Source organism: Mustela nigripes, chromosome 4 (assembly GCF_022355385.1).
Source record: "Mustela nigripes isolate SB6536 chromosome 4, MUSNIG.SB6536, whole genome shotgun sequence".
Lineage (NCBI taxonomy): Eukaryota > Metazoa > Chordata > Mammalia > Carnivora > Mustelidae > Mustela > Mustela nigripes.
The window spans coordinates 82,364,199-82,376,515 of record NC_081560.1 but is presented as its reverse complement, the minus strand read 5'-3'; the positions used below and the strand labels follow the sequence as shown (position 1 = coordinate 82,376,515).

The following is a 12,317-nucleotide window of genomic DNA, read 5'->3' as shown; positions in this document are numbered from 1 at the left end:
ATCAGAAGTTGAGTTAAAACTTGGTTTTAGTTGTGTTTCTTGGAACCTCTTGGGCTGCATTTGAAAAGTGGGTCCCAGAAATGGAGACAATTCTCTCTGCCACCAGGACATGCACACAGCATCTCTTTTATTAAAATCGAGTGACTTTGTTGTTAATCTGGTTTACATTTTGGGTTTCTGAATAAGATTTTATTTTAGTGAGGAGAACTCTGTGCCTCAAATAAAAAGAGTTTGACTACCACTGGTTTATAGGATTTGGTTCATTTAGCTAATTGATACAAGTTATTCACCCTCACTCCATCCTTTCTTTTAAGACTTTTTTTTTTTTAAGATTTTATATATTTATTTACTTACTTACTTTTGCTTGAGACAGAGTGGGAGAAAGAGTGTGTACAAGCCAAGGGAAGAGCAGCGGGAAAAGCAGATTCCCTGCTGAACAGGAAACCTGACCTGTGCCACCTTTTTTTTTTTTTTTAAAGTCTCAAGAACTTGTTTCATTATAAACACAATTTCAGTCTTACAGGGAGTACATTGTACAATGAATATTTACTGCCCTGTCACAGTCACTGATAAAACAGTTCTGTGATGGCAGTGCCTTCACATCTGTCTCCTGCAGGTGAGAACCCTGGAGCTCAGTGACCGTCCAGACCCACGTCTGTGGCACTCCTGCACCCAGACCCTTAACAGCCAGACCCCCACAATTAAATCCACACTAGAACCAAAGGGGAAGGTTCTTTGACAAATAGAATCATGCTATTTATTATTACAGGGTTTTTCGATGTGTACTCCAGGGTTAGACTTCATAATTATTTCACATAGTTGTTTACTTTTAAACGTTTTTCTTTTTGAAAGTCATAGTATCTGGTCACCTTGTTCTGAAACATTGTAGTGCTTCTTAGGAATAAAATTATAGTTCTGTCTCCAAATTTGATGTTAGCCAGAACCAGTGTGCCTCAGTTTTGCCTATACTTTCATCTTCCAGTTTATTTTTGTCATTTTCTATTATCAAGTAGCCATTCTGTGCTAATACTACCAGAGTGCTCCCATGAATCCATAAATACCACATACCAGTAGGGATTTCAGAGCCGCCAAGAATATTTCTCATGTTGTCACGTAATTTCCTCATGTGCCCAGGGTTAGGGCGTGCAATGAGGACTTGACACGATAATCCTGAGTTTTGATTCTGCTGCAGCACTGCAAGCACTGCTTGCTGCATCGTTTAATTCCCACGACTGTTGGCTTTCCACGGAAGAAGCCTGTATGGCCTCTAAACTATGTGGTTGGTTTCTTTCTACCACTGCCTGCTCCGCTTTCCCCCTCTTCTGCTTAAATATCCATATGTTGGCATTTCACCACATTCCATCTGCAACCTCTGATCCTTGAGCGCACTCTCCTTTCATAGTCTTGTTTATTCTCAACATGTTATATTCCAAGGTCGATTCTCATTTCTCTCTAGAGCCTCAGGCTTCCATTTCCAGCTGCTTGTTGAATATGTACATGCTTTTTAGCCCCTGAAACTCAAACTAAACTCATGGGATTTGTTTTCTCAAATCTCTTCTATCTCCCTTTCAGTGCTTCAGGTCTCCATTCGTGACCCAGGTTATCACCTATCCCTGCCTTTATACATGACGGTTCTAGCGCATGGGGAAAAGTTCTGTCACCTTCCCACCACATCCTTGCCAATCTTAATTAAAATCAGATGAGAAATGTGCTCATGAGTTTATTCATATATCTTGTAGCTCTTGGCACGGAGCAGTCTAGCTACCCATAATATATACAGCAAGTTGAGCTATGCACTCAGTGCAAGCTGTTTTCCCAAAGCATATTTTTAATTGACAGGTTGCATTAACTTCTATCCATAAGACACAGTTTATTGCTTTAGGAATTCAGAATATCAACCTTATTGTGATTTAATAAATTAAATTTTGATTTGTAAAGTATATGGTATCTGCTAGCAACCTGAGTTACATTAAAATGTAAACTTATTTTAACAATCTAGAAAAAGTATAAAAATTCCTAGAAACATACAACCTACCAGGACTGTGTCATGAAGAAATAGAAAATCTGTTCAGACCAATTACTTCATAATCATAACTTCCCAATAAGTAAGTCCATTACCAAGTGGCTTTACTGGTGTATCCTACCACCATTTACAGAAGAATACATACTAGTCCTTCTAAAACTCTTGCAAAAAAATGGAGGAGGAGGGAACACTTCCACACTCATTTTATGAGGACAGCATAACCCCAATACCAAAACCAGACAAGGATGACATAAGAAAATTATAGGCCAATATCCCTAATGAACATGAATGCAGAAATCCTCAATGAAATATTAGCAAACAGAATTCAGCAATCTGTTCAAAGGATCATACACCTGATGTAGTGGGGTTTATTCCAGGGACACAAGAGTAGTTTAACATTTGCAAATCAACATGATATACCACCTTAAAATTAAAAAGTCTTACCTCAAATGCAGAAAAACCCTTTGACAAAATTCAACATTCACTTATGATAAAAGCTCAGCAAAGTGGGTGCAGAGGGAATGTACCTCAGTATATAAAGGTTATACATTATAAACCCGCAGTTAACATCATACTTCCAACAGTGAAAAACTGCAATCCACTAAGATCAGGAACAAAACAAGGAATCCCTGTCTCGGCGCTTTTATTCAACATAGTATTAGAAGTGCTACCCAGAGCAGTTTGACAAGAAATAAAAGGCATCCATACTGGAAAGGAAGAAGGAATACCATCACTATTTACACATGACAGATATATATGAAACTCTAAAGACTTTACCAAACACCTATTAAACTAATCAATGAATTCAGTCAAATTGCAGGATACATGGTATATACACAGAAATATTTTGCATTTCCATACACTAGTAATGAAGTATCAGAAAGAAATTAAAATACTATTTACAACCGCATTAATACCTAGGAATAAATTTGAGGAATAAATAAATTAATACCTAGGAATAAATAAATATCTCTACACTGAAAACTACAAGACATTGGTAAGAGAAGTAGAAGAAGACCTAAATAAATGGAAAGATATTCCATGTTCATGGAAAAATACTGTTAAAATACCTCTACAACCCAGAGCAATCTGTGGGTACAATGCAATCCCTATCAAAATTCCAATGGCATTTTGTTTTCCCACAGAAACAGTATAAACAATCATAAAATTTGTGTGGAACCACAAAGAACCCAAATAGCCAAAGCAATCTTGAGAAAGAACAGAGCCAGAGTCAGCATGTTCCCTGATTTTCAACTATATTATAAAGCTGTAGTAATCAACACAATATGGCATTGGTATAAAAATAGACACATATGTCTGAGGAACAGAATAGAAACTCTAGAAGAAAACCCACACACATATGATAAAAAAAATTTACAACATAGGAGCCAAGAGCACACACTGAGGAAAAGGCAGTTTCTTAAAAAAATTGTGCTGGGAAAACTGGACCACAGTATTACACCATACACAAAAATGAACTTAAAATGGATCAAAGACTTAAAATTAAGACTCCAGATCATAAAACTCCTGAAAGAAAACAAGCAGTGGCTCTGAGATATTGGTCTTGGTGATGCTGTTTTGGATCTAATATCAAAATTAAAGACAACAAAAGCAAAAAATATACAAGTAGGACCACATCAAACTGTAGAGCTTTTACACAGCACAGGAAACCATCAACAAAATGAAAAGTCAACCTATGGAATGGGAGAAGATATTTGCAAATCATGTATCTGATAACGATTAATACTGAAAACCTATCAAGAGCTTCAGCTCAATAGTAAAACACTAAAATATGGCTAGAGGCTTTGAATAGACATTTTTCCAAAGAAGACATACAGATGGTTGGCAGGTCCTTGAAGAGGGGCTTAAAATCACTAATCATCAGGGAAATGCAAATCAAAACCACAGTGAGCTATCACTTCACCTGTTAGAACAGGTATTAGCAAAGAAACAAGTGTGGTGAGGATGTAGAGAGGAGGAAACCCTCTTGCACTGTTGGTGAGAATGTAAATTGGTACAGCCACTATGGTAAATAGTATGGAGAGTCCCACAAAAAATAAAAATTGGGATACGATCTGGCAATTCAACTCCTGGGAATATTTCCAAAAAGAATGAAAACACTTGCACCGCCACATCTGTTGCAGCATTCTTTACAAAAGCCAAGATATGGAAAGTGGAGGGAAAGCACTTAGTATCACAGGTGGGAGTTGGTGTATAGGGTCCTGCCTGACACGTCGTGAGCCACAGATGGGGGAGAGAGGGTCTCGGAATAGCTTTACCAAGCAGGCTAACGGGATCCTGAAGCCAAGCAAGTAATTTTGTTATTACTGCAAAAGAGAGTTTTTTTTTTTTCCAGAAGGACCATTTTTGAGGTATTGTATATGTACATATATAAAATATATACATACGTGCACACTTAGCATAAATGTGAAGCTCACTGGATTTTAAAAAATGAAAATGCAGATATATTCACCATTTAGATCAAGAAACTGAATATTACCAGGTCCCCAGAACCCCTGTCATGCTCCTCCCAGTCTTAAGCAGTCACAACCCCCACCCTTCATACACACACACGCATGCGCGTGCACGTAATTATGACTTTCATCATTTTTTATCAATTTTGATTGTTTTCCATCTTTTTCCAAACATCAGTTGAATCGTACAGTTATATACTCTCTGTGTCTGGCTTGTTCCGCAATGTGGTTCTGGACCTCCTTCATGCTGTGCATAGCAATAGTACTTTATCAATTCTCATTACTGTCTGGAAACTCATTGTGCAGCTACACAAGCTTTATTTGCCAGTCTACTGCTAATGAGCTTGAGGGTTGTTTCCTAACCTTGAAGTTGGTTCTGCCATGAATAGTCTTTTACAGGTCTTCTGATGAACATTTGTCTGTGGCTCTGTCAAGGGCACACTGAGATCCTATGGCTGCCTCGTGGAGTATGTGTGTGATTGTCTTTAGATACGGACTACTTCCTCAGTTCTTGTACTCAGAAGTCTTTAAGCTCATGGCCATAAGCCACATTGTAGACCCATGTACAATTTTTGAATAAAGAAAAATGGGAAAAGCTAATTGATATGTATAGAGAAAAGGGAATAAAAAGTTCTGATCAGCATTCAGCCAACATTCCTTGATCAACCATTAGGTTAGAAAGTAAATGACATGCCACCCTCAGGGAGAGTTGGCTCAGTATTGGGATGGAGCTTATAAGGGAGAAGAAAGGGAGATCTGGTGCTTGAATCTGGCAGGGACAGAGACCCTGGGGAGCATGGAATACCATGCTTTTGATTGTAGGGTTTCTTTGAAAGGCTGGCTGACAGTCATGAAAAAGTAATTAACATTGGGTATTTTTCATTTAGAAGAAATCATTTCTCTTATCCCCAAAGGAAAAATACAGGGACCGAATCCACATATTTTGTATGTATGAAACAGACTTCAGTATTTGCAGGTCCATTTTGCTTAAGCATGCACTCATTTTAACTCTTCGCCTGGTGTTTTTCTTGCCTTTTCCTATCTCAGGCTCAAACACATATGAAGAGGCAGCTGCATATATTCAGTGTCAGTTTGAAGACCTCAATAAAAGAAAGGACACAAAGGAGATATACACCCACTTCACATGTGCCACAGATACTAAGAATGTGCAGTTTGTTTTTGATGCTGTAACAGATGTCATCATAAAAAATAATCTAAAAGATTGTGGTCTCTTCTAAGTTTTGCAGTTAATGGGGAAAAAATGCATTTTCAAACCAAATGAGTGCTTATATGGGGATCTCTCTAAACTAGAGTCTTGCAGCAACACGGGAATGTAGTATACGGCAAATGCATCTGGGACCTGACCAAAGTTGTTCTGTTGTGTCTTTTTTAACTGAAAGGAGCAGAAGGACCTTTCTTAAATGTGAGAAGTGGTCCTGCAGTGTGAAACTAAGGGCAGTGTTAACGCTCGGCTCTAGTGTATTGATGATTTCTGCGTAAGTGTAAATATGCAAATGTATGTATACATGTATTTATAACTTTAGTTTTCCACACTACTTTTAGGCTTTAAGAGTGGCAACTTAAGATTCTAGCGTGATGGCTTTGGTAATATCAGAAATATTAGGTACTTTGTACTGAATGACAGACTATTATTTTGTTTGCCAGTTTTAAACAGCTTTATTTATGTTCCTGTCCTGTAAATTTTTAAGTACAGTAATTAAAAATAGGAAACATTGCAGTCCTTATCTTGATTATATGTATACTTATAATTCTAAAGTTATTTGTACAAACATTGCACAGACTATTTTAATAACATGATTTGTTCTTTAAATTCAGTGTGTTTTACTGAAATGTTCTTCAGAGGATGACTATACCTGCCTTTGGATCAGTTATGTAAACATTGTATGCATTTTAATTTTTCTTTTAAGAGTGCATGCTGATCTGATTCTACATTGAATTTGGTTTGAAAAACTAAAAATTTCAGATTTTTGAGGATATACTCTTAGACTTACTGTAAACACTTAATTTTTATTCAGTTGGTTTGTTTTCACTTTGAATTTTAATATTTGGATGGTATTCATGCATTTCCTTAAAAGGTGATGCCAGATTAATTTTTATACACTTTAAATAACTACATTTTTATTTATAACTAAGTTTAGGTGGATTATCGAGAGCATTTTGTGGGTAAAAAATATGTCCGCATAATGAATTTTGAGATATTCATTTGTGTATTTCCTTTGGGAAATCCCTTGTACCTAGAACACATGATAGTTCCTTATTTGGAAGATAACAAGAAAGACCTTTGATTATTCTGCTGCTGATATAATGCAAGCTTTAAATTCATACGTATAACTCGTTTCAAATTTAATTATCGCACTATACTAAAATTACTTTTTTCCCTTAGACTATTCAGAGTTCCTCCACTTGCTTGAGTTAATCTTTTAAAATTATACTATTATTTCTGAGTCTGAAATGGGCAATTACACTTAGAAAATGAGTAGTAGTATTTAATAAAGTCAGTGACTGTATGTATCCTGAAATAAGTCTTAAATGTCAGCTCGATATTGAATTTTGATAGCCTTTTCTTTTGATTCTTCACAATGTGTCTCTGTGACCTCATTTCAACAACATGAACAGCATTCCCTACGCTCCGTCTGTTTTGTGTCTTCATCTTGAAGAAGTCCTTCAGTAAGCTCTGTGGATAAGTACTTTCTAAGTTGAGTTATGTGCTGTCATTTTGTTGGAGTGTATTTCTTGACGTGTATGTGTACGTATGTGTGTATGGGGGTAACCACAGACTACATTTTCACCTGTTCTATTTTGGGGATTCGTTTTTCTTCTTTGTAAAGAAATTTGAAGTTATCACACTTTTCTTAAATGTGTTAGTTTAGATTCTTTATGTGCCTTTCACAAAAGATATGTTCTCATTAATTTTACCGATGAAAGACCTGTAACATCCATATCGTGAAGCTATGTATGAGATTCACCTGTACTAAGAATAAATTTGAATCACGAGAAATACTGTTTAAAAAGCCACAAAGAAGCACATCTTGGTGACCATCATTGGTGAATTCCTGAACTTTATTCTGTGTAATTGTGTTACTAATAAATCCTAATAAATTTAAATTTTTAAAATTTTACAAACCTGTTGGCTAAACACATGTTTTGCATGAGGATTTAAGTATCTCTCTAGAAAGTCCATTTCTCCAGTGTCCTTGCTATCTTTTTGCAATTTCATCTACTCCAGAAGCTTGAGTAAATTTTTGGGCCCTAAGTTTTCCTCATGAACTATGGTGTCACATTTAGGACTGCCTGCTTGATATCCCCTTCTGAGAATGTACTGCCTGCTCCAAGCCCATATGCACCAAACCGTCTTCATTCTACCATTAAACTAGTTCTCACCTCTGGGTGTAGCCCACTCAGTACCATCATTTATTCAATCCCTTAGTGGGGAACTTTTTAGCCCTCATCTCCATCTCTAATAAGCCACCATCTTGCTCACAAGTCTACTTATCTAATGCCTCACTGGATTTTATTTTTTTCTTTATCTTTACATTCTTTACATTCCTACTGAATGCAAGTTTTTGCTTAACTCCCACAGGAAATGGCTTATTAAATTTCCGGCCTCCCATTTCTCCCTTCTCTAACCCAGGCCAGTTATCCCAATATAGAACTGCAGCTGTGTTATCGTCTGTGCATTGACCTGCATTGGCTCTGACCTGTCAGTAAAATCAAATTTAACTTCGCTTCCTATTCAGGGCTCTTCCATCATGTGAGCCCAGTTCATTACATTTCCACTCTTCTCTTGCGCTACATCTTAATAGTACTTTGTGCATAGGCTGGGTTTTTTTCCCTCAAGCATCTGTCTACATACAATGTGAGATATGCGATATGCTTAAAACAATGTTCAGAACATGGGAAGTGTTCACTCATATCTGCTAATGTTATTTTTATTTATTAGGACTTTTGTTTGTGATATCTTTTTTTAGACTCATCTGGCATCTTCTTTAATCTGCCCTTTTGAGAACTCCATGGCTCTAGTAGAGTTGCCAGTCCTCCATGGCATAGACTCAAGCCTGACCAGTCCTAATTTACTGTCACTAGGCATGTGACCCCAAATGAACCAGTTGTAGTCCCGGTTCTCATCCCTAAGTTTCTAAAAGCTGTTCTGGTTTCTAAAATTCCCTTCATTTCTGTACCCTTCTAAAAGACTACTTATATGCTTGATCTTATTCATTCGAATTCAATCACTTACTGAAAAAGTCCTGAATAAAATGTGTATGTTCTTACCCGAATAGCAAAGTAACCATAAGACCAGAAAAGTCTCAGAGAGGTTAATTAGGCTTAAAAATAAGGTTAAAAGGCTCAGAGAGGTTGAGCAAGATCAAAGTTTCAAATCTTTGAAACTTCTGTGGCTTCTGACTTCATGTCTGTTATAGAACTCTTAAGAATGTGACCTTATTTCCAGAAAATGTATAAATAGTGTGCCCCCACTCTTAACCTTCTGAGTTTATCTGAACCACAACACTTTTTTTAGATTAAAAATACACAAGATAGGGCAAAGCTGGAGGCATCATGCTGCCTGATCCTGAACTATATTACAAAGTTAAAGTAATCAAAATAGTATGGAATTGACATAAAAAGAGACACACAGATCTGAGGAATAGACTAGAGAATTCAGAAACCCATGCATTTATGGTCAGGTAATTTACAACAGAAGGGCTAATAACATACAAAGAGGAAAGGACATTCCTCAATAAATGGTGTTGGGAAAACTGGACAGCCATATGTGAAAGAATGAAATGAAATGACCACTATCTTAAAACACACACACACAAATTGAATGGATTGAAGACTTGGATATAAGACATGAAACCTGAAAACTAAAGAAACATGGTTACGTCCTAACATTGGTCTTGGCAATGCATTTGGGATCTGATGCCAAAATTAAAAGGCAACAAAAGCAAAAATACACAGGTAGGACTACAAACTGAAAAGATACTGTGCCACAAAGGAAACAAAATGAAAAGGCAACCTAGGGAATGGGAGAATACATTCACAAATCCTATCTAGTAAGGAGTTAATATTGAAAAGATAGAACTCTTATAACTCAATAGTAAAAATCAAACAAATTGACTTTGAAAAGGGCAGAGGATCTAAATAGACATTTTTCTAAAGAAAATTTACAGTTGGCCAACAAGTTCATGAATGTGCTCAGCATCACCAATGATCAGAAAAAAATGCAAATTAAAAATCACAATAAGCTATTGCATCATACCTGTTAGAATGGCCATTATCAAAAAGACAAGAAATAATAAGAGTTGGTGGGAATGTGGGGAAAAAAGAGAAGACTTGTGCATTCCTGGTAGAGAATGTAAATTTGTGCAGCCACTATTGAGAACAAGTATAGAAGTTCCTCCAAAAAATTTAAAAAATAGAGCTATAACATCATCCAGCAATTTCACTTCTGAAGAAAACAAAGACAGTAATTAAAAAGATATATATATATATCTCCCCATGTTCATTGCAACATTATTTACAGTATTCAAGATATGCAAGATATGAAAACAATCTAAGTGTCTAGCAACAGATGAGTGCATCAAGAAAATGTGTGTGTGTATATATATGTGTGTATCTATATCCACATACATATACATAATGAATATTTTTCAGCCATAAAAAGAATGAAATCTAGCATTTTGCAACAACATTGATGGACCCTGAGAACACTATGCTAAGTAAAATAAGAGTAAAAGACCAAATACTATATGATCTCATTTATATGTTGATTAAAAAAAATAAAAAGGTAAGAAAAAAGAAACTGGGGCCCCTCACTGGCTCAATCAGTTAAGCATCCAATTCTTCCTTTCAGCTTAGGTCATGATCTGGTGGGTTGCAGGATCCAGCCCTGCATCGGACTTTACCCTCAGCAGGGAGTCTGCTTGAGATTCTCTCCCTCCGCCCCTCCCCCTGCGTGTGCTCTCCCTTTCTCTGCCCCCTCACCCCACCTCTCAAATGAATAAGTAAACCTAAAAGAAAGGAAAGAAGGAGAGAAGAGGGGAGGGGAGAGGAGGAAATGAAGAAAGGAAAAAAGGAAAGGAGAAAGAAAGATAAGGAAGGAAGGAAGGGAGGGAGAAACAAAGAAGCTCACTGATAGAACAGATTGGTGGTTGCCAGAACAGAGTGGTGGGCAAAATGAGCAAAAGAAGTTAACACGTACAAACTTCCAGTTATAAAATATGTTATGGAGAGATCATGTGCAGCATGACAATGATAATGAATACAGTATTGCATATTTGAAAGTCTGAGAGAGTAAATCTTTAAATTTTTCATCACGAAAAAAGTTCTGTAACTCTGTGAGGTGATAGATGTCAACTAAACTTATTGGGTGATCATTTCACAATATATACACAAATATCAAATTATATTGCATACCTGAAACTAATACTATATGTCAAATATATCTCAACAAAAACTTAAATATGATACCTGTTATATCTTATACCCAACCTATTTATGGTATCTTAACATTCATTAGATTTGAAGCTACTTAAGAGTATGAACAGTTTTAGATGTTTTACTTCATGTATGATCTTCTGAACCAACCGTGATGCCTTGTGTAAATGAATTTAATTAATAACGTCATCAATGTTATAGCTGTTACTATTTTCACTGCTCAGTGTGCTTTCTTAGAGGCCAGTAGAGAATGGTGATGGGGGCCTAGGCTCTGGCATCCAGTCTGGCTTCAAATCTTGGCTCTATTTCTTATTCCTTGGGTAACCTTGGGCAATTTATTTAATCTTTATCTATTCCCTTTTTATCACCTGAAAAAAATAGAGATTAACTAATCAGACCACTAATCTTAATGGTTATCAGTATTTAATAAGTTCACAATGCATATGAAGCTCTGAGAAGTGAGCCTGGCACGGGACAATCAATGTCTCTGTTATCTGATTATAAAGAATATTTAATTTGGTGGTGCCTTTAAAATCATAATCAGTGTTGACCAGTGCTTGTTGCTATGAGCCTTAGATGAAATGCCTCAGAAGCAATATAACCACTGTGATTCATCTTCATAGTGAAAACCTCTGAGTGTCTCACATGGATATTGATAGACTGGAACAAGTGAAGCAGGACTGAAAATGTATCTTTTTTTAATTCAACTTCAGGATCCACGTCTTGTTTTCATGTAACCAAAAATACGAGAGATTTAGGTTATTTTAAAGTTGATTTGGGAAGTTTGGGAAGTTTTTTTCTTGTTAGTTGCTTTCCCAAACCCTATCTTAATAGTTAAAATGCCCTTCTATATCACGAGTTTTAGATTTCACAACTCCATTGGCCTGTTTCCCAGGCATTTTTCCTTTAACCAGTACCGCTTGCTTTGGTGTCTGTTGTGATTTCTATTATTTACTTGGATTTTTTAGTTACATTAAAAGTTGTGAAACACATTTCATCAAGTACAGAAACACCCAAATGTGCACAGGCAGGAAGCTGCTGGCAGCACACAGAGCGGGGCTGAAGAGCCCCGCCCTGGGACACAGGCATTCCATGTAATAAATCTTCTCAGGACCATTTTGAAGGACAGATCGTTCCAGCTTCCCTGATTTACTGGCTGTCTTCCTAAGCTCCATACCAACAGTGAGTGCAAACACTTCCATTGCCAAGAGACAGTTCTTTAAATTAAAAATGCATGGTTTCATTGATGAAAATGGAGACAGTAGTGTTGAGCAAAGCATGTACAGAAGATAGAGACTGATTTGATGACCATTTTAGCAGGTGATAAGTGCCACTTTTAAAGAAAGTGGTGCTGTTTCCCCTGG

General features: G+C 36.7%; 1 protein-coding gene across 2 annotated transcripts in view; it reads left to right on the top strand.

Annotated features, from left to right (window-relative positions):
* Nucleotides 1-7,641, top strand: part of GNAI1 (G protein subunit alpha i1) — an 82,937-nt gene extending 75,296 nt beyond the window's left edge. For both annotated transcript variants that reach the window (XM_059396957.1, XM_059396958.1), the window contains exon 9: nucleotides 5,545-7,641. In XM_059396957.1, coding sequence (XP_059252940.1) covers nucleotides 5,545-5,735 — 191 coding nt within the window. In that variant the 3' untranslated portion in view covers nucleotides 5,736-7,641. The remainder of the gene's footprint in view (nucleotides 1-5,544) is intronic.
* The last annotated feature ends 4,676 nt before the right edge of the window (nucleotides 7,642-12,317 follow it).